Here is a 21,972-nt window from a genome sequence, read left to right as displayed (position 1 = left end):
CATGGAGAGACTTGTACACAAGCTGAGCCCCTTTAAAGTCTATTCTCTGAGCCACAGGAGCCAGTGGAGAGGTGACCCCACTTGCAGTAAAAATGAATGATTTCAATGTATTTTAATGTCACCTTAAATTTAATTAATGCAAGATAAATAAGTTGATAATGCCACACAGTGGAACATTCCAGAACCCTGCCCAATTTGGCAAGTTATTTCAAACTGCGCTGAAATTGCCATAGTAACCATATTTACCATACGGCATAAATTCCATTTAATTTACTCTTGGAATACAAGCTGCTTTCATGATAAATACTTGACTTGATCAAAAACTGTTAGATAAATGTCAGAAAACGGAACTGAACTGAGTAAAGCCTGACTTAAGATGTAAAATGTAAAATAATTAGTGTTTCGCTTTCTAAGCTTAAATTCGGTGAAGTACATTTTGATACAACTTAATTTATACTGAGCACTACTTGAGACCACAGCGGACAGAACACAATACACACACGTTTTAAGAAAAGTTTGATTAAGAATGTGCCGAATGGGACGTGTTCCAACTCAGGCCCACCACGGGAAAGGTTACATAGTGCACCTTTGAATCAATTTTAATTTAATCAATTTGAGCAGGCTCAAAGCATTCTGTGCGTCAACAAGTCACAATTATAGTTATTTATTTTATGGCCATTTATATAACCACATTTACTTGAAGCTACACATAATATACTGTAGTGTGCTTCATTTCAATATTTAGAGCTATTCCATTCACGTTCATGTGTATCATTGTCTCTCAATAAGAATAATACTTTCAGCTTCATGTTCAAACTATTTCCGCAGTGTCTCAAATGAGGTGCCAGACGCGTTGCATCACTCACAGTCTTCTTCTTGCGCAGAGTGATGACTGCTGTTAGCTCTAATCTGTGGATGGCGGCTGATCACAGATGCTGCTTGTTGGCTGAGGGGCGTTTTTGATAAAGAGACAAATGTCAAAAGGGGAGGGATCCACTCTCTCACGCGGGCATTAGGAGAACGGGCTCGGCTTTAGCTGCATATAGTGTTAGTATGCTGTCCCACACCGGCAAAGAGGAATTGGTGGAGGGAGCATTGTTACGCCCCCTTCCAAGCAGTGATGAGTGGGACTTTCAGCACCTTCCTGAATAATTGTCTAATCCTACATCGGTGCTGCCAACCTGGGTGCTTTCCGGGGTTAGGCGGGGGCAATGGCAACAGATTTAGAATGATTGCTGTTTGGTTGTTTTTCCAAAAGTTAGAGACGGATGACTTAAAAATAAAAGGCAATTACAATTTGAGTGAGCTACAATATGCATTTAAACTACCGGTACTTGCCACTGACAGAATAAACCAAAAGCTGGATATTAAACCCTTCTCTATATGTAAAATATAATCAAAATATCAAATGGCAGATTTAAAAAAAAAAAATGTATGCAATAAAGTAAAATCTGTTTAGCCCCAGTACGCTCTTATTATGGTGAAAAAGAGAGAGCAGTGTGCAGTTTGATAGTGTGCTGTGCATAGAAAGGTTTCTCCTTTGCAAAGCATGAAGTGCGCTTGAATGCTATCTGTTGTTAGCTTTACCACGACAGCAAAACTCGGTAGGCAAATTCTTATTTTTTTTACTTTGAAGGCAAAAAAAAGATCAAAATTGTGCCATTTTTTGACTCAGGAGTGACCGCCAGGGGTCAGGCTTCAACAGTCAATGACGGAAAACATCTCTATCAACCCGATCGGGAGACTAAATCTCACGATTTTAAGATATTTCAATCGACCTTTTGTACGCCGCTATCCTTTATTTGGTAGCGAAAGCGAGCGGGGGGGAACATGCGGGGACACGGGCGCCGCCATGTTTATTGTGATGACGCTGCTGGACGTCTTTTAATCCCAGAATGCATTGCGTAAGTTAAATTTAAATCAAGTCACACCGTGATAGAGCGTGACATGGTCCATGTTTAGTCTAGACACTTCAGTGGTGCTGACAGATGCAAACCACTTTGCCAAAAAAATAAAACTTAAGTCTTGCGCGTTTTGTTTTATGACAGAAGCATGTGGAGTGTCGAATATTAAGAGTTATCAGTCCTTTGGGATGTAAAAAAGGTTTAACAGCGTGATACAAATTTAATTAAAGAGTTTGACGTTCAACAAAATGCTGATATTTTTTTCTTCAGTCGGCTAGTTTCATACCACGTCGGCCGGGTTATGGCAAACAGACATATTATTTTGCTCAGCCTGAGTTCTTTTTTTTCATGTTTTTAAGTAAAATCAGGTCCTTCACCTTTTAACACACTAATAGTTAGTTATTATTTACAATTTGTGATAGAATTTACTTATTTGACCCCCCCTACAACTCAAATATCATCATACTACATAAACACCTACCAAAAGATTCCCCACTAATGCAAAAGAAGATCTATAATTGATTGAACATTAAGTCGATATAGATATCGTGACAGGCTTAGCTGTAGCCCTCATTACGAGCGTTAGATGCACACAGGTATTAACAATTCCTCTGTGTGTTCTGTGCTATTTAGTTATTCTAAAGTCAACAAACAACATTGTATCATTGTGAAGTACGAAGATATTGTTTAAAAATAGAATTCATAATATGTTTGTTTGATTGAAATTCAAACGGTTTAGGTTTCCATTTTCAATACAATGTCCCTCTAATACACCATACAATTGATGAATACATGTGTGCATCTTTGGTTAAGTACAATGAACTCTTTATTTGTGGTCTTTTTTGAGCTTTCCAAAATGCCAGTGTAAAAGTGAAAGGTGTCATGAAACTACATTCAGTAGTGTTTGATTCAGTGATCAGTGACTTCAGGTGGGGCTTTTCCTGCACAGATTGCAAACCAGAGAAATTGTGGCTAATTACGACACGCGGCACTAAAACACAGTCACGACGGGCTCTGGATGTGCACTTCTGTCTCGAGGCACATTGGCAAAACGTCTGAAAGAAGCCCACAAGTGAATGTGAGTGTGAGAGTGAGTGTGAGTGTGAGTGTGAAAGGTAAAGTGAGTGTGAGAGTGAGTGCATGTGTGAGTGTGAGAGGGAGGGCATGTGTGAGTGTGAGTGCATGTGTGAGTGTGAGAGGGAGGGCATGTGTGAGTGTGAGTGCATGTGTGAGTGTGAGAGGGAGGGCATGTGTGAGTGTGAGTGCATGTGTGAGAGTGAGAGTGAGTGTGAGTGTGAGAATGAGTGTGAGAATGAGTGTGAGAGTAAGTGTGAGTGTGGGAGTGAGTGTGAGGGTGAGAGTGAGTGTGAGAGTGAGTGTGAGAGTGAGTGTGAGAGTGAGTGTGAGTGTGAGTGTGAGAGTGAGTGTGAGAGTGAGTGTGAGTGATGAGAGTGAGTGTGAGAGTGAGTGTGAGAGTGAGAGAGAGTGACGAGAGTGAGAGTGAGTGTGAGAGTGAGTGATGAGAGCGAGAGTGAGTGTGAAAGTGAGTGATGAGAGTGAGTGTGAGAGTGAGTGTGAGAGTGAGTGTGAGTGTGAGAGTGAGTGTGAGAGTGAGTGTTAGTGCATGTGTGAGTGCATGTATGAGTGCATGTCTGAGAGTGAGTGTGAGAGTGAGAGATTGTGTGAGTGTGAGTGCATGTGTGAGTGTGAGCGTGAGTGCATGTGTGAGTGTGAGTGTGAGCGTGAGAGTGAGTGCATGTGTGAGTGCATGTGTGAGTGCATGTGTGAGTGTGAGTGCATGTGTGAGTGTGAGTGCATGTGTGAGTGTGAGAGTGAGTGCATGTGTGAGTGTGAGTGCATGTGTGAGTGTGAGAGTGATTGTGAGTGTGAGAGTGACTGTGAGTGTGAGAGTGAGTGCATGTGTGAGAGTGAGTGTGAGTGTGAGAGTGAGTGCATGTGTGAGTGTGAGTGTGAGTGCATGTGTGAGTGTGAGAGTGATTGTGAGTGTGAGAGTCAGAGTGAGTGTGAGAATGAGTGTGAGAGTGAGTGTGAGAGTGATTGTGAGTGTGAGAGTGAGTGTGACTGTGAGAGTGAGTGTGAGTGTGAGAGTGAGTTGAGTGTGAGAGAGTGCATGTGTGAGAGTGAGTGTGAGTGTGAGTGCATGTGTGAGTGTGAGTGTGAGCGTGAGTGTGAGTGCATGTGTGAGTGTGAGAGTAAGTGCATGTGTGAGTGTGAGAGTGATTGTGAGTGTGAGAGTGATTGTGAGAGTGAGTGTGAGAGTGAGTGTGAGTGTGAGAGTGAGAGTGAGTGTGAGAGTGAGTGAGTGTGAGTGTGAGAGTGAGTGCATGTGTGAGTGTGAGTGCATGTGTGAGCGCATGTGTGAGCGTGGGCGTGAGTGCATGTGTGAGTGTGAGCGTGAGTGCATGTGTGAGTGTGAGTGTGAGCGTGAGCGTGAGTGTGAGTGCATGTGTGAGTGCATGTGTGAGTGCATATGTGAGTGTGAGTGCATGTGTGAGTGCATGTGTGAGTGTGAGTGTTAGTGCATGTGTGAGTGTGAGTGCATGTGTGAGTGTGAGTGCATGTGTGAGAGTGAATGAGTGAGAGTGAGTGTGAGTGCATGTGTGAGTGTGACTGTGAGTGCATGTGTGAGTGTGAGTGCATGTGTGAGTGCATGTGTGAGTGTGAGTGTGAGTGCATGTGTGAGTGCATGTGTGAGTGTGAGCGTGAGTGTGAGTGCATGTGTGAGTGTGAGAGTGAGTGCATGTGTGAGTGTGAGCATGAGTGTGAGTGTGAGTGCATGTGTGAGTGTGAGAGTGATTGTGAGAGTGAGTGTGAGAGTGAGAGTGAGTGTGAGAGTGAGAGTGACTGAGTGTGAGAGTGAGTGTGAGTGTGAGAGTGAGTGCATGTGTGAGTGTGAGTGTGAGTGCATGTGTGAGCGCATGTGTGAGTGTGAGCGTGAGTGTGAGAGTGAGTGCATGTGTGAGTGTGAGTGTGATTGTGAGAGTGAGTGCATGTGTGAGTGTGAGTGTGAGCGCATGTGTGAGTGTGAGCGTGAGTGTGAGAGTGAGTGCATGTGTGAGTGTGAGTGTGAGCGCATGTGTGAGTGCATGTGTGAGTGTGAGAGTGAGTGCATGTGTGAGTGTGAGCGCATGTGTGAGTGTGAGAGTGATTGTGAGAGTGAGTGTGAGAGTGAGTGTGAGAGTGAGTGTGAGAGTGAGAGTGACTGTGAGAGTGAGTGCATGTGTGAGAGTGAGTGTGAGAGTGAGTGCATGTGTGAGTGTGAGTGTGAGTGCATGTGTGAGTGTGAGAGTGATTGTGAGTGTGAGAGTGAGTGTGAGTGTGAGAGTGAGTGTGAGTGTGAGTGTGAGTGTGAGAATGAGTGAGAGTGAGTGTGAGAGTGATTGTGAGTGTGAGAGTGACTGTGAGAGTGAGTGTGAGTGTGAGAGTGAGTGTGTGTTGAGTGTGAGAGAGTGCATGTGTGAGAGTGAGTGTGAGTGTGAGTGTGAGTGCATGTGTGAGTGTGAGTGTGAGTGTGAGCGCGAGTGTGAGTGCATGTGTGAGTGTGAGAGTGAGTGCATGTGTGAGTGTGAGAGTGATTGTGAGTGTGAGAGTGAGTGTGAGAGTGAGTGTGAGAGTTAGTGTGAGTGTGAGAGTGAGAGTGAGTGTGAGTGTGAGAGTGAGTGTGAGAGTGAGTGCATGTGTGAGCGCATGTGTGAGTGTGAGCGTGAGTGTGAGTGCATGTGTGAGTGTGAGTGCATGCGTGAGTGTGAGTGCATGTGTGAGTGTGAGAGTGAGTGTGAGAGTGAGTGCATGTGTTAGTGTGAGCGTAAGTGCATGTGTGAGTGTGAGAGTGAGTGCATGTGTGAGTGTGAGTGTGAGAGTGAGTGTGAGTGTGAGAGTGAGTGCATGTGTGAGTGTGAGTGTGAGAGTGAGTCTGAGTTCATGTGTGAGTGTGAGAGTGAGTGCATGTGTGAGTGTGAGCGTGAGTGTGAGTGTGAGTGCATGTGTGAGTGTGAGTCTGGGTTCATGTGTGAGTGTGAGAGTGAGTGCATGTGTGAGTGTGAGTGTGAGTGCATGTGTGAGTGTGAGAGTGAGTGTGATTGTGAGTGTGAGAGTGAGTGCATGTGTGAGTGTGAGAGTGAGTGTGAGTGTGAGTGTGAGAGTGAGTGCATGTGTGAGAGTGAGTGCATGTGTGAGATTGAGTGCATGTGTGAGAGTGAGTGCATGTGTGAGAGTGAGTGCATGTGTGAGTGTGAGTGCATGTGTGAGTGTGAGTGCATGTGTGAGTGTGAGTGCATGTGTGAGAGTGAGTGCATGTGTGAGAGTGAGTGCATGTGTGAGTGTGAGTGCATGTGTGAGAGTGAGTGCATGTGTGAGAGTGAGTGCATGTGTGAGTGTGAGTGCATGTGTGAGAGTGAGTGCATGTGTGAGAGTGAGTGCATGTGTGAGTGTGAGTGCATGTGTGAGTGTGAGTGCATGTGTGAGAGTGAGTGCATGTGTGAGAGTGAGTGCATGTGTGAGTGTGAGTGCATGTGTGAGTGTGAGTGCATGTGTGAGTGTGAGTGCATGTGTGAGAGTGAGTGCATGTGTGAGTGTGAGTGCATGTGTGAGAGTGAGTGCATGTGTGAGTGTGAGTGCATGTGTACATTCACGTGTGTCTCACTAAACACAAGCAAAATGAAACGTGCCGGGCTTTTCCCCTGCAGATGTTTTTCTTTTCTACAATGTATGACCAGTATATGTTCACGTAAAAAAAAGAAACTTTGTAATCTGTTGTACTTCAGTGTAAAACTTAAATAACTATATTATATTATAATATAGTTATTTAAGTTTTACACTGAAGTACAACAGGATGCAGTTGAAATTAATAAAGGGAAATTGCGACCTGTCTGGCATAACATTATAGAAACTGATGCAGTGTTTATTCTATTGCATTTCCATCAGTACTAATAATATAGTACTAATAATATAGTACTAATAATATAGCAACTGTTCTCTACTTGGACCTTTTTGGATACTCGAAGCTCTTCCAGGAAGTGCCGATACAAACCTGAAGAGAAGCCGCTTGAGGACATCTTGACACTTACAGAAAAAAAGTTTCTCAAGCAATGATATGGACTTATCAAGCAAGCATACATGAAGACCAGGGTTGACACTTTGGAAGACATCGCTGAGGTTAGTTTATGTTATTTGACTACTGTAATGTGTAAACATTAGCCTGGCAAAACTTCAGTGCAGATATTTTTCTTCTGTTCTAATTTTTTTTTACATTGTCGCCCTTGTCATCAGGTAGTGGAAAACAGCTCTCCTGAGAGTCACCTCAATATCCCACAGCTTGTTGGAACGGCGGATGGCAGAGTGTTCGTCAAGAACTTGGACTGGCAGAAGCATCTGAGTCCCTTCTTCAGACGGCTTCCAAAGATCAAGAGCTATCAGCACTTCAGGTATTTATATTCAAACAAAAAAAAATAGTTAATGAGTGTTTCATGTGAAATAGTTAGCCATTTCTTAAATGTCCTGTTATTTGCTTACAGCTTTGATGCCAAGAGACCAGGTGTGGTGCTTGCGAAAAGTCACTGTGGAGCAGAACCAGTGGAATTTCAGCTACTACGCACTACAGCTGTTCTGCCTCCGGTTGACAATCTCCATGTCCTGGTCCCACCTGGATTGAACATTGACAGGCAGACCTACCTGCATGAAAAAATCAGGCCTTTCTGTGCTGACGAGGCAAAAGACATCACATGCCCAGCGCCGAGAGTCACAGCACAGAAGACGAATGTGCAAAAGAGGCTGCGGACGTAATTGGACTCTGATGGTGTACCTATGATGTCTATTATCTCATATGTTGCAGTTCGTATACCTGGCCCTGGCATCTGTTTATAAGAGTTCTTCTATTGAGGGTGTTTTTTAAACTTCCTATAAATTATCTGTCCTTTCCCCCTGTATCTACTGCGTTGTAACATTAAAGGCTATCTTATCTTATCTTTTGTTGTTTGTGTTGAATCATTCAGTGCACCGTTGTTGGTGCACTGAATCACCTGTGAATTATGTTTACCGACAAATGCAATGAACCCTATTCTCATTCTGATTCTTTGATTCTATTCAGGGCCTTTTGTAATCCAAGTATTTCCATTTTAATATAGTAACTTCTAATTCTGATTCAAGTCCAGTTACCATCAATAACAACACTCCTCTTGAGTCTTCAGTGACAGCTGTAGGGGGAGGTGGTGTCAGTGTGATAGGGGGGAGGGCTTATCTCAATGAGATGCAAATGAGCCCCCCTGTGACTCTGGGCTCACTCCGGTGAGAAACTTTGGAAGCCGTTTTCTCAGTGAATGGGTTTGAGAGTTGTATACATTCAAATGACCACAACTTACTTAAATATTATCAGATCTACATGAGTGAGACATCATTGGAAAGCTTTGAATTCACACTTTCAGAATCTGTGAATAACTCAAAATGTCTCCGGGTAGACATGTAACTGGATTGGCCACGGTCAGTCACAAATGTACACATTTCTTGTGTCATTTAAAAAAAAGAAAAGAAAAAAGATATTCTTGTTCTGTGTAAATCCTCCATCTGTTCTCAGCGTATGCCATGTTTTGGAGTCTAGTCCAGATAGAGTCGGGAAATTACTTATTTTTACATAATAATCAGTAAAAGGAGTCGAAAAACATCGGAAATCTTGGTCCAGAAAAGTGCAGTGCTAGGAACAGCAAAGAAACTGCGTTGAACCCTCAAGCTCCCAGGGGCCTCTGGTAGAGGACCCGAGCTTAAAGGAGGAATAGAGACCACCCGCAGAGGGTGAGGTGATATTTTGGCCCGTAGGCTTCATTAGAACTGCTGGCTGCACGTGGAGGACTGGCATATGTGCCGCCACCTTAACCACTTGACCACCATACAGCACTGAGTATAAAATATATAGTAAAAAATGCAAAAAAAATTGCTGATTCAAAATAAAAATGAAAAGTGTTAGGTTGTAAACTCTCAAATAAGGATGAATGGTGATCTTTCTGCACTTTAGTGAGATATTTTACAGCCAATTCACATTTGTCGTTAATAAACCTCAAGACACATGTTTGAAGACATTTTCTGTTGGATTGACAATATCGTCAAGATATTTAAATTTTTGTCAATATCACTCACCCTTAACTCCAGAAAACCTTATTTGATTACTTAATTATTTGACACTTATTCTAACTAGTTCCCAATCAGCTGTGAATAATTGTTGAACTTGTTTCAGCCCTCGCTCTCTATCTAGAGCCATCACAATTTTGCCCTTGTCAAACTCACTCAAAGTCTTATATTATAACACATTTTCTCTTTGCTGCATGACAAAGCTCACGCACCATCTAACAGGTGTCACGATGAAGGAAAAATCTGCGTTTTCCATTTCACCAGGCTTCCCAACGATGTGATACGCTAACCTCACATTTGTATCACTTTTCATTCACAGCGTTCCCAGTTAGACAGAATGACTTCTCATATTGTAGATTCAAACTCCAGGGATCATGGAGATCAGGGAGACAGTGACATAGTAATTGCATGGATGCAGTGGTAAGCACAATGTAAACCAGAGGAGAGGAACTACTTAGAGCACAGCCGAACATTTCAGCAAAGTGATGAGGAGGCATTATGCATGTCTGCCCAGCGATTTCCATGACCAGACAAACCATTTTCATCTGTATGTTAATTCTACTGAGTATGCAAATGAGGCCTATGGAGGATCACTGTTGCTACTGCTGCTGCTGCTGCTTTAGTTTCATTTGTCAACTGTGTGATCAATGGCTTAAACAACATATAGTTTCAAAATTTAGTACAGAGCCATATGCAAAAGTCAACGGTAGAAAGCTATAAACAAACGAACCAGAGTAGCAAAGTTAGAAGCACTTTATGCCTATTTAAAAGTAAAAGGCCTTCTCATCTCATAACAGGAAGAGCCTAGTTATATAATTTGGTTCATTGGGTCTTCTGATAAAATTATACAATATTTAAAAGGTTCTTTATTAAGTTTGTTTCATCCCGGTTTATAGTCCCCTGTGTTCTTTTTCCCATTTCAATTGCCTCCTTAATCTAGCAGCGATGTTTGTTGTCCTCTGTCCCAATGATGTTGGCTCAATCCCAGTCCATAATGTGGTTCTCTCTTTAACATTTATCAGAAATTGCTAACTGATTTCGACAGATTGTGGGGCTATCTTCCCACTTGGAGCAGTTCGACGACAGCGCTATCTGCAGTCTGACTTCTTCATAACTTCAACACGTCCACCTGTCTGTAAAGCGGGACAAGGGGGCGTGCCCACTTCCCCACACCTGGATACAGGTCTGAAGAGGTCGGACTGCAGATGGCGCTGTCGTCCTACTGCTCCAAGTGGGGAGACGGTGCCAAAATCTGTTGAAATCAGTTGATCAGACACGTCACTGCGACATCATGTGAGTCGGCAGCACTGTCAAGGTCTGTTCATAAAAAACGGTTGTATAAGAAGATCCCAGTTTTGATCCCTACAGCGCATGAATCACATCATCTGGGGTCTGCGCGTTCTTTCTTCATAGACAAGTTTCCTGTGGGTGTTCAGGTTTTTACGTGTGACATTTAGTGCATGACCCATTGCTGACCATCCAGAAAAGGCTTTGCAAAAAGACATAAAACAACATATTTTACACCTCACTAAACTAAGTGTGGCCATTTGGAGACGCTCTCTGGTTTGATTCATGGGCTCACACAGGGAGAGGCGTGGCTCTGCTACATTGGAGGGAAGTGGAGCAAAATGCTTTCTAACAGTGAAATATCAGTGATCTGTTTGCTCACATTTCTCCTTATTTCCTCATGCAGTGATGGCGCATTTGTTGGAGGTAAGTTTAATCTTGTTCTGGAAAATTCCATTAATCTTTGGCGCTCCTCCGCAATACAAAGAAGATGAAAATGCTGAGCGCTGAGAAAAAACACCAGCACTGTATTTTATGTCCTCCTCACACTACGTTACCCAGCAGCCCCTTGTGCGGAACATGTTGGAGTCTATTTCATTGTTTAATGCGGCATATTCAAAAGGACTCAGTGAAACCCGGTGCATGGAATGTGTATTAGCGGTGCTGCCTTAAAGATGAGTTGTCAAAGAAATCGAATCAAAAAGAAGGACAGCCATTTTGTCCTTGCCATATGGATTATTTATCAATCTGAGGGGCCGCAGTGACGCATGCTGCTTTCAGAGTCCGTTCACACACACAGCACACTCACATTAACTACAACCAGCTGCCCATAATCTTCTCAGCTCAGGCCAACTGACCACAAATGCATCTTCATTTGGATCATTGCATTAGACACAATCTAAAATAAATCAAAAAGTAGGGAGAGGCTGTAATCGAGTGTTGTATATTTACCACAAAGCCTGTTTAGATCGCAGAAGGATGTGTGGCTGGAGTTAATGTGCATTGGTTTTCTTTAGATCTGGTCATTGACAAAAGGTTTGCTAGAGGACATTTTCTTAGAGCCAAGGTATCAATTCCAATATCTATTTATCATAATTATCTCGCCGCTTAAAGTTTAACTTCAGTTAAATAGGACATTTTCCAGTAGTTTACGTGCATAAATGTGTTTCAAGTTTCACATTGTAAGGTTTTCATGTGTAGAAATAAGGTGTTATAAAAATAGCCAGAAATGTATGTGTAAAATATAAATCTGAAGAATGTACAGATAAAGGTTTAAATTTCTCGGTTGATTGTGTCGATAGATTGATAGATCTTTTGTATCTGTAAGTGCTACTTTAAAAGGTGACATTTCTGCCCCTGAGCGAGGACATTTTATTTTTAGTAAAACGAGCTTTAAAGTTACAATGTCTCATATAAATCTATGAGTGCAAGTTTACTAAATTAAATAATAAAATATCTTCAGGTGCAATGTTGTTGTTTCCAGGTGAAAGCATATATATTGAGAGCGTAAGATGAGCAGAAAAGGAGTTTTGCCTGTGGCTACGACTAGCTGGCCCCTGTCCAGGGCGTACTTAGGGCCCAAAGTCACATAGGCTCCAGTCACCCACTTCCCCTGAAGGGAACAAGCACGAGAAAATAAATGAATATATTTTGCATGTGGTGTCTGGCCTAAAGTAAACCGATTGTCGATTTCATATGTCACTGTGATTGGTTAATCAAGCTGTCACTCACTCACAGGATGGGGAAGGCGGACCAACAGCAAGTAGAGTTAGGTGTCTGTGTTTGGACATTAAGCTGTATTTAACAGAAAAGCGCTGAACAACAAAATAGCTCTGACCACAGGGTCCGATCACAGCTTGATTTTACATAGCTATAGTACCCATTCCCAAATGTGCTAAATAATCAGTTTTATTGTCATAATTTATACATCATGGAGAAAAACATTATTATTATTTATTTACAATGACTTATATTCATGACTTTTTAAAAACCTCACCTTTTATCAAGCACGTCCGTCTAAGTACACTTCAACTCGCGTAAAACAATTCAATTATTAATCAGAACACTGAGTGCTGTTTTTGCCTTTTGCCTTTTTCCGCACATATGCAACAAAATGAAAGTGCTTGCTGTCGGAATTTGTAAAGCATTATTTACATTGTCAACACTGTTTTCCATCACATGGTCTAAGGAAAAGTACCAGGACAAAATCCGTCATTAGTTTGAAGATTAATCAATGAGCCAATTTTGTTGGTGCTGTAATTAAACATTGCAGATTTTCTGGAGCGCACTTTTGCTCCACTACCTATACAGCAGCAGTAATAAATCCATAATATATGAACAGCTATAAAATCTTAATCAATCACACAGCCTACATCGCCCCTCTTAAATTCCCATCACTGTGAAGAGTGGCGAAAAAAAGGATATCCAATTATATGAGTACATGCATATCTTCTCTGAACAGTTACGCGGCTACGATTTACAAGTACGACCAAATGATAAGTAAAAGTATAAGGTGTGCACGAAAAACATACCTGACATTTGTAAAATTATATTAAAAAAAGAACATTTTTGGAAAATCGGCAATTTAGCTGACAAGATCTCATGCCAGAAGATTTGATGAAGATGTAAAATTATCTCAGAAGATTTGTTTTTTGTTCTTTTAATCTTTTAGCCATTTTTCTTTGGTTTCTCGCTGAGTTAAACCTCTTGAGAAAATGACTTTTGAAAGAGCAATGTTACAATATCAGCAAATACATATAACAAAACGTGTGAACTGATCTGCACCATTTTTTATTAAAATGACCTCGTTCTTGTGGACTCAAGCCTTGTCTTGTGGAAATTGTTTCTTGTCCCATTGCTACAAGACAAAATATTTAACGATGGCATCTCTAGTATTTGTACTAACTTGTTTAAAACAGTTGACCACACCTCTATTACTCAGGCGCCGCTTGAATCTGTTCTCTCGACCCGCCCTCTCTCCCCTTGTAATATGCTTTCTTTCTCCTAAGGGGGGGTCCTGAACCGGCTGGGCAGATTGCCGATGGATGGAGATGGAGCCCCCACCTTGAGTCTCTCATCCCCGCCATCGGCCTGTAGTTCAAGCTGCCAAGGATCACCAGCGTCCATCTCACATCAATAAATAATTGTTATTTGCATATATTTGTGGCTGCGTGGTCTTTGCAAATGAAGGATATTTAAGTGATGATTATAAGTTCTGCTTTATCGCCGCAGCGTCATTGCAAGCGTTTTTTCCCCTGTGTTTCTGTGTCTATAGAAGTAGAGGTAGCAGTAGCAATTATCTCTGTCTGCCTCACTTTGCAAGGGAAATTTGTTGCAGTTCACGGAAGTATATCATTATATTGCAAATTTCATTCCACCTTGAAAGTAAATGACGATATATCATAAACGATATGACATGGATGGAAATGATATAAACATGGACGTTTGAAACTTGTGCTGTGCTTGGTAACTCCTATGATTTTAAATGTCGCTGATTACATTTACATGGCTAGAATTATACTCAATTACAAGTACAAGAGCATGTTTAAAGATATACAATAACGTGATGTTTGTAAATCAGTTACTTTCCATTCCTGAAAAACACATCTCTCCAATAATGGACTTAATCCGTCCAAACTACAGCCTGTTCTGTCCCCAAACCTCTCTTCCACCATTTCCAGACTCATTTGCATGGACGAGACCGCGTGCACGAAGCACATTCTATTGCCAGGTCCTGCTCATTAAGTCACCTGACACTTCAGTCCCATTATAGCAGCTCATATTAGAATCAGCACTTGTCCCAAACAAAGCAGCTGGAAGGGGGCGCGCCTATAGCCTCCCTCCAGGCTTTTGGCGACCTACGCACATGTCCCATCAGCCACCTCTGCTTGTTGTTTTACATGCTGATGTATCATGGTGAGCACTAATGGGAGGCTTGGTTTTGCATAATGTGCGTTACATACACAATGCCAACCGGTGTAATATATTACAGCAGAAATGACTGCCATTGCGGTACATAATCAAACAGGCCAAATGTTCGCACTGACTGTTGTGAAAAAAGGAGTGAGATTTCTCTGTGGCGACGACCAGGGGATTGGTAACTCATTCAACCACTGAAGATTATTATGTTGTATTGTGTCGTATTCAGACTGTTGTGTGTTTGGAGTGATCAGTTTTTTAGTTTGGTTTAGGGATACTTTTTGATTGAAGTGTGTACAACTGCTGGGCTTGGTAGTTCTAAATTCTCTATTTAGGTTTGCTTTAGTCCAAAACTTAAATTAAAAATTCAAATTAAATTCAAATGTAAAAAATGATTTAGAATTGCATCATAAATATACTTTTTTTCTGAATGTTCTTTGTCTAGAACAGGGGTGCCCAATACGTCGTTCGCGATCGCAGAGGCAGTGGGGTCGATCGCGCCGAAAAGTGCCGAAAAGTGCCGAAGCGCAGCGCAAAAGCGAAAAGCGCTGGAAAGATCCGGCAAAGCAAGGGGGCCCCACCGCTGACGGCGCTGGAGCGCAAAGCAGTCGCGCAGTATGGCTCGCGAAGTGGAGCCACGGAACGCACAAGCTCAAAGGAGGAGAGGAAGAGAGAGGAGGAGACAGGTAGTTCCAGAGCGTAATCTTACCTGTAAATGCTTTTTTCTTCTTCACAAATCTGTTTGTTGTTGGCCTGAGCCAAAGGAAAGTGACTTTCTCAAAGTTTCAAGCCCCTCCCCCAAGCATTACCATGGAGATCATCTCACTAATAAATGATATAATGCTTAAACGAGCTACAATGAGGGGCCAGTAAGCATACATTTATATTATTTAATCCATTTGTGGCCATTTTATTTTCAAATGAATATGCTGTATTAAAGAGTAGGGAAGTTAATTGTTATCCCAAAAAAATACAAATATAGCCAAATACATTACACATCAATAAAACACACACACTTTGCTTCTCTAACATATCTGGGGTGCGCTCACCGTATTTCTAGTCGCGGCGGAGAGTAGGGGGGCATGAAGTGTTTTCTTCTTCCTAGGGGGGGCTTATCAGAACATAATTGAGAAGCACTGCTATAGCCTAATTATGGATAAACAAAAATGGCTTTAAAGACTATTTACAACACTAAGTGAACACAACCCATGATAGGGTTAGGGTCAAGTTAGTTTGTTTAGCTCTTGTAATGCCATTTGATATTTAAATGTTTAGTGGGTTTAGTGTATAGCTGTTTACCAAAAGGCTTTTAGACCTACAATGTATTTAAATTTCTATGAATTATGGTACATGTTTTTGAGTGCAGCAAACTTACTAAACATGAATGTAAAACATCATCACTGTAAATGCAAGAACAGCGTGAAGTGTTGGGTCCACAGGACATTATGCCCACCTCTAAAAGGTAAGGCCAGTGTCCAGACAAATGTGGCTGGGTTAAAGCCTGTCCTCTCACACTTCCCTTGTGGGTTGCGCTTGACTTCCAGCGTTTTCACAGCTGCTCTCAGTGGTGCACTCCATTACACCTTAAATCACTTAAAAGATCTCAAGCACCAAAAAGTCCCTGTGCAGCTAATTCTCCCTGACTCTGTGGATCTTCTGAGAGAGGAGGAGAGGAGAGGCAAATGTAGCAGGATTGCAGCAGGTTGTTATCTTTATATTAGAACTTGCTACTTTAAATGAATTGCATCAAATAAAGTCTCAGAATATGCTCTGGAAGCTTTGCACTGTTTTCAGAGGAAGATTAAAGTGCAGCAGATAGAGATCTCACATTTTACAACATATCTGAAGATGTGAGTTTGACAGAGGATGCTCCCTCACAGAGATTAAGCTGCATGAATATGGAGCATAAGCGAGTCTTGTCCTGGTGAGGTGGCAGCGGCAGGAGACACAGAGGCGTGACATGCAGCTGCACACGGCTATTGATTCTCCGCTGGTCTCGAGGCTCCTCCGCTCTCATTCAGGCTGACTGCCAAGTGCCTCTGAACAGGAGCCCTGCTCTCCCAATGTCTGCACGTCTGCTTAAGCACAATCAATGGGCCATCAGCAGGGGAGCGCGCGCTCGCCACCGTCTTTACTTCCACAGCTCGTGAGTCAGGGAAATTGAAAATATATGTAGTGGAAAGACATCGTGACGCCGCGCCGACATAAACCATCAATGTCTATCCGAATGAAATCAAATGCTTTCAGATGCTCCAAATGGAGGCACAAAAGCCCATTCATTTCTGACTCCAATAACTATTTGTTGGATGGTTTTAAATGTTTCCTCACGCTGTGCTTGGAAACAAACCATCAGAAGAGCTCATTTCAGAAGAGCAGAAAAGAATCTGCAGGTTTCTGTGGGAGAATGTAATAGGCTATTTCCTTAGTGTTATCAGCACACAATGACAACCATACTTTAGCTTTACCAGGCTATTATATAAGAGAAGATTTTTGAGAATCCTCTCTTCAGACTGATGGATCCTGGGGAGCAGGCGACTTTGTCTCTGAGCCTCTCCACGGTGGTCTTCTGCTGCATTCTGCACCACTGCAAGCCTCTGTACAGGTGCACATCTGTCAGACTGCTGTCATTTCACAAATGAGGAATAGAACTGTTCCCATTGTCAAGGGCATATAGTTTTGTTCCCTCGGCACCACATCTTTAGAACCCATCTTAAGCAACACAAAAGGTTTTCAGGATGTAAATGCAGCATATATGTTTGTTGCAGTCTAAATACAAAAACATCCATAAACTATGCATGCACAATTTGTGTTTCATCTGCGCTCAATCTGACTGGAGCTGGAGCGATGCTGCATTGGAGATGGCAGACTCAATCACTGGCTGCTGCATATCACTAATTATGCTCTCATTGGTCATCTGAGGCAGAGAGGTACTTCCACTGATATTGAATGAATGCAGGGGAAGCTTCAGGCTGCTTCTCTATCACTGCAGCAGCCTGATAACAGCAGTGTGAGAAACCACAATGCATAGTATATCCAAGTCTTAAAATATAAACAAATAACACTTAAAATGTAACCACTGCAGCATCAAAGCAGTAAAATACAAAAGAATACATCATCAAAGCAGTTTTGAATAGGACGTGCTCAAGTGCTGTGAATGTATGCTCACATGCGCCTCTGGCTTTTTATTTAGCGTGTTTAATCTCTGATGCTTTGACTTTGCAAAGAAAAGCCAACATGGTTTCAACGGGACTTCATTTGTGTGTCATGGATGAATGGGAGGTGATGAGGACTGTAGGCTTCACCTGAGTGCTTGTGTTTACACGGCAGCCGGGATATTTTTACACACAAATTAGCTACGACTTGATTATTATTTCTCTCTCTCTGAGAGTGAGACTGACTGCCTCAGGCACCTCTGTGCTGCATTTGCTTTATTATAACGATATTTACAGCACTTCCAAACCAAATTGCAGCCACTTGGCTCACCGAGGTAACTTTGGAAGCATGTATTCCCAAAAAGCTGAGCAAAGTGAGTAAATAACAATAATGTCACAAATAATTACAATAGAGCACATTGAACAGCTGAGTGCTTGAGTGCGCTCATCAATTAATTTGATATAATTGTCTTTACCGAGTTTAATTATTTTATGCTACATCAGTACATACAGTGGGGATTGTTCTTGAGCATGAAAGTTCAATATTTGCTGTAGAGCAGAGTAGGAACAAGAGCTAAGAGGGTCTCTAAATGATTACATTAAAGGGCTTTGGAGATGGGCATGCTCACTCTTGAGTTCAGGATAAAAAGTCATTGATAAACAGCCCTTAAGCCCCAGATACCCACGCTTCAAGCTCTATAATTGGCCGGTGACTTGTCACAGACCGTTGAAGTGCACCTATAGCCTGAGCAGTGTAATATAATGGCATATGAGCTAACTTCAGATCAATAGATGTCAACTAGAAGGGGAAGCCCACAGTCCAATAATTAATGTAAGATTTAGCATTTGCTTATATACAAATTCAAAGCTGAGAAAATAGCCTTATTATAATAGTGTGTGGCACCCCCATAGACCCAGAGAGGACGGTGTGAGTGTGGCGCGTGAGAGAAAGGGCTGACACCTACCCCAGTGTTGTCATGGTGACGATGGTGTACCAAAACGCAGCGGGGATACTGGTGAACTTGGTGGCTGTGGAGCCTTTCTCTGCATAAAACATGACAGTGGCAAAGATAATGATGGCCATGGTGAGGGAGAATAGGAGGAAGCCCAGCTCGGAGGCGCAGCTCTTTAAAGTGTAGCCCAGGATCCGGAGCCCCGCTGAATGCCGGGAGAACTTGAAAATCCGAAAGACTCTGAAGACTCTGAGCGTGACAAAAGCCCCGCTCACCTGGTCATTGTCGGTCATAACCAGTCCGATGTAGTAAGGCATGATGGCCACCACATCGATGACGCTCATCACACTTTTAACAAACTTGAAGCGACTAGGGGCAGCAACTAGTCGCAGCAGATACTCGACCGTGAATATCATGACGCACGCCGTGTCCAAACAAAAGAAGGCCAGCGCGTAACGATCTCCACACGAGAGCTCTTTGGACCTGTTGGGCAGCGTCCCGCACGGTACCGTCTCCACCACGTTGGCCATCACAGAGATCGCAATGAAGAAGCCGGTGACATAGTAGAAGACCAGGGCTAAGGTGCTGGTGTGCGGGTTTTCAAACGCCCGCCACAGATACTCCCGGTACGTCAGGTTGACCGGCGTGGCCTCGTTGCTCGCGTCCATCTCCTCGTCATCCAGCAGCCGCTCCGCGTTCTCGCGCCTCCGGTCTTTGTACTCCTCATAGCAGCAATCTCCAATAATTTCAGGGATGATGCCGAAGAAGGAGAGCTCCTCGTCATAGGCAGAGATGCACTCCTGGCGTGGGTAGTGGAGCTTCCCCGTGCGATAGAAATTCAGAACGTGTCTAAAAATATCAGGGTCACGGTCAAAAAAGTACTCGTTTGTCTCCTCGTGGAAGAAGAAGTCTCTCTCCGTGCTTCCCAGCAAAGTGTCCGGGTACCTCTCCAAAGTGGTCCGCCAGGTCTGAAACTTAGTCCCACTCACGTTGAGCACCACCAGTCCCTCCTGGGTCTTCTTCCGCTCCTGGGGGGGTATTGGCATCGGGGTGCTCGCCACAGGCATCCATCCTATGGCTGCCGCGCGGGCGAATGGGAGCCACGCCGCTACACCTGCTGCCATGCTGACCTGTAGTGTTTAAGACGACCCCTCCAATTTCCACAGTGCTACGGCTCACAGATGAATCGCATCTGCAGGAGAACAGCAGAGACACTGATAAGAAAACACACGCTTTCACTTCTACCCGTGCGCATTGCATTGTTGAGCATCACTCAGCCTCATTCACTGTAGAACTGTGGAAGCTCACTTTGCGGCAGAATATCAATTGGATTTCGTCAGCCCCGCACACACACACACACACACACACACACACACACACGCACAGAGAACAGACACATTCAATTACAACGTAGCCCAAACATGAAAGAAAATGACCTACCTCAAATACAGCCCGCCGCTCTTTAAAGTGCGCCCACAAGAACAGAGTATCCACGGAGAGCTGTTGCAATCCCGACACCCATGTATGTGCCACTGCAGCCGAACTAATGAGAAACCAGTGCAATAACGACGCATCAACAAGTTAAACAATTCAGGTGGCGGCAGTTCCCCGGACTGGAGCGGTCATCTGTCCAAGCGCGGTCCTCTGCTCACGCGCGTCTCGCCCCCTCCGTCAGCTCAGAGACCGCAAGGCACCAGCGCGCAAACGTTTTCCCTCCCGTTGCAGCGTCTCCTCAGTAAACTCCTATATTCCGCTCGTCGACAGCAAGACCACCCTCCCCCTCCTCAGCACCGACTGGGGAAAGAGAGAGAATCGCATGCGGAGAGCGGGGGAGAGAGAGAGAGCGCGAGAGGCAGGGAGATAGAGGAGTGGTCCTGTCCTCTCTGCACCCGCAAATTCCTCTGCTGCGTGAAGCAAAGAGAGGAACTAATCAATGTGTGAGAGTGGTCAAAGAGGGCAGCGTCTCCAGATTTCGAGTGCGCGCCCAACGTTCAGATTAAAGTAAAGTTAGTCCTGTTTCTTACAATCGAAAGCATTGTTTAGATGCATTATTTCTGTTTTTAAGAAAGTCCATCAAAGTTTCGCTTTACTTCCAAAACCTTGGGAGAAGGGGAAAAGTAGCTATTAAAGGTAATTTTTCATTCACACATGCTCATATAATTCACAGGAGAATTGCCCGTACAGATTTTTCATACGCAGCAAATCACAATCAATATGTTCCTTGGATTCCATCATTCTGTGCTGCTGTTCGACAGAGTTACACCGCTTGAAAGGTCAACATCATTGGACCACTCCGAGCTACTGACATTTTCCAAAATAACCATAATCAATGACATGTCTCAGGTGTTTCTTATAACAACACTGGAGACAGCTGCGTCCACTTTTAGTCATGTGTGAACAGCACTGACCATTATTGGCTTTGAATCTTAGCCATAAGGACAGGCAGATAAAAGCAAGCACTTCAGTTCCATTTGAATCGTTTTAAGGATTTCAGCACCAGGGACAGCTCTGCTCTTTTTATAGCGTCCCTTCCGCATGTGCACAGGTTACAGCTGCCTCACACCACTCACTATTTCTTCCCAGGCTGCACAGACACTCACAGGTTTGGCTAAGTACACACAGCTGCCGAGCTTCCACAAAATGGATGGTGTCTCTGACCATTAACCCTGCCCTGCAGAAATGAGGTGGAGATTCTATTCTTTTAGAAAATTTACTGCAGCTGTTGCACTCATCCAAAGTACGGTAATTTGCAACAAGTGAGGAGGACTGACCTGGTGTCTTGTTCAAGGGCAGTGTGACAGGATAAGTGGCGCCTGATGGACACTCAGATGTTGCACCAGTCAGACCTGTGGCCTCATGCTTTCTTTGTCTTCAGCCAGAGCTGGAGTTCCACAGCCGTGGCACTTCTGCTGGCACAAGACCAGACTTTAGCAGGATGAATGCACGGGACTGTCAGAAGTCCCATTAGTGTATGCAGCGCATGTCAGAGCACACTCAGTGTTCGCTTTGAGCAGTCAGGCCCAGGGGCTATGTATTCATCAGGGCATTTAAATATTCCAGCGGTTGCCAAATGGCACCAAACACAGGCATCCCATAAGAGAGGGATGCCAGACTTGCAGAAGGCTGTTAGAGCACGCTGGCCTGAGTATTTTAATTTAAACGACATTGTTTTGTACTCAGTACATTTTCAAACTAAAAACATGAGGGAAGTCTTAAAATGACTTTTAAACTTACCCAATCATGTGAATGTTCAATGCCATTTTTGTCATTTTGAATTAATTTCAGAAAGAAACATCTGGACTTATCTGTTTATAGCAAAGTCTAAATGCACAAACCATTTTTAGGCTGAATTAAGACCATCTGTCTCTTTCAAAGTTTAAACATTATTCTATCTTCATTTGTATTGCAGAGCACTTATTCATATATTTTGTAGCTGTTTTATGAAAGAAAAAAGATGCATTTATTTTGAAATAGTGGTCCAAAGGAATCATAAATGGGGCAAGGTAATAGCATGACATTGGCATGGACAAGAGGGATGAAATCATCTGAGGTGCTGACATACTTACACACTGAAAGTGTCCCGTTCTTTGAGCCTCCAAGGTCGAGTCTTGATGTCACAGA

The 21,972-nt window shown here is 43.3% G+C and overlaps 1 protein-coding gene across 2 annotated transcripts in view; it reads right to left on the bottom strand.

The window, feature by feature from the left end:
• The window catches only part of LOC140348448 (A-type voltage-gated potassium channel KCND2-like), a 102,732-nt gene extending 82,548 nt beyond the window's left edge, over window positions 1-20,184 (bottom strand). Inside the window, exons 1-2 of one of the 2 annotated variants that reach the window (XM_072434374.1) lie at window positions 19,792-20,184; window positions 18,364-19,543 (exon numbers count right to left, since the gene is read on the bottom strand). In XM_072434374.1, the coding sequence (XP_072290475.1) occupies window positions 18,364-19,475 (1,112 nt within the window). In that variant the 5' untranslated portion in view covers window positions 19,476-19,543; window positions 19,792-20,184. The remainder of the gene's footprint in view (window positions 1-18,363; window positions 19,544-19,791) is intronic. The other variant, XM_072434375.1, reaches the window with a different exon arrangement.
• Between the last annotated feature and the right edge of the window lie 1,788 nt (window positions 20,185-21,972).

Source organism: Eucyclogobius newberryi, unplaced genomic scaffold, assembly GCF_026437365.1.
Source record: "Eucyclogobius newberryi isolate DKJ021-1_F unplaced genomic scaffold, fEucNew1.0.hap1 SCAF_7, whole genome shotgun sequence".
In the NCBI taxonomy this organism is placed as follows: domain Eukaryota; kingdom Metazoa; phylum Chordata; class Actinopteri; order Gobiiformes; family Gobiidae; genus Eucyclogobius; species Eucyclogobius newberryi.
This window is presented reverse-complemented; position numbering and strand designations above follow the sequence as displayed.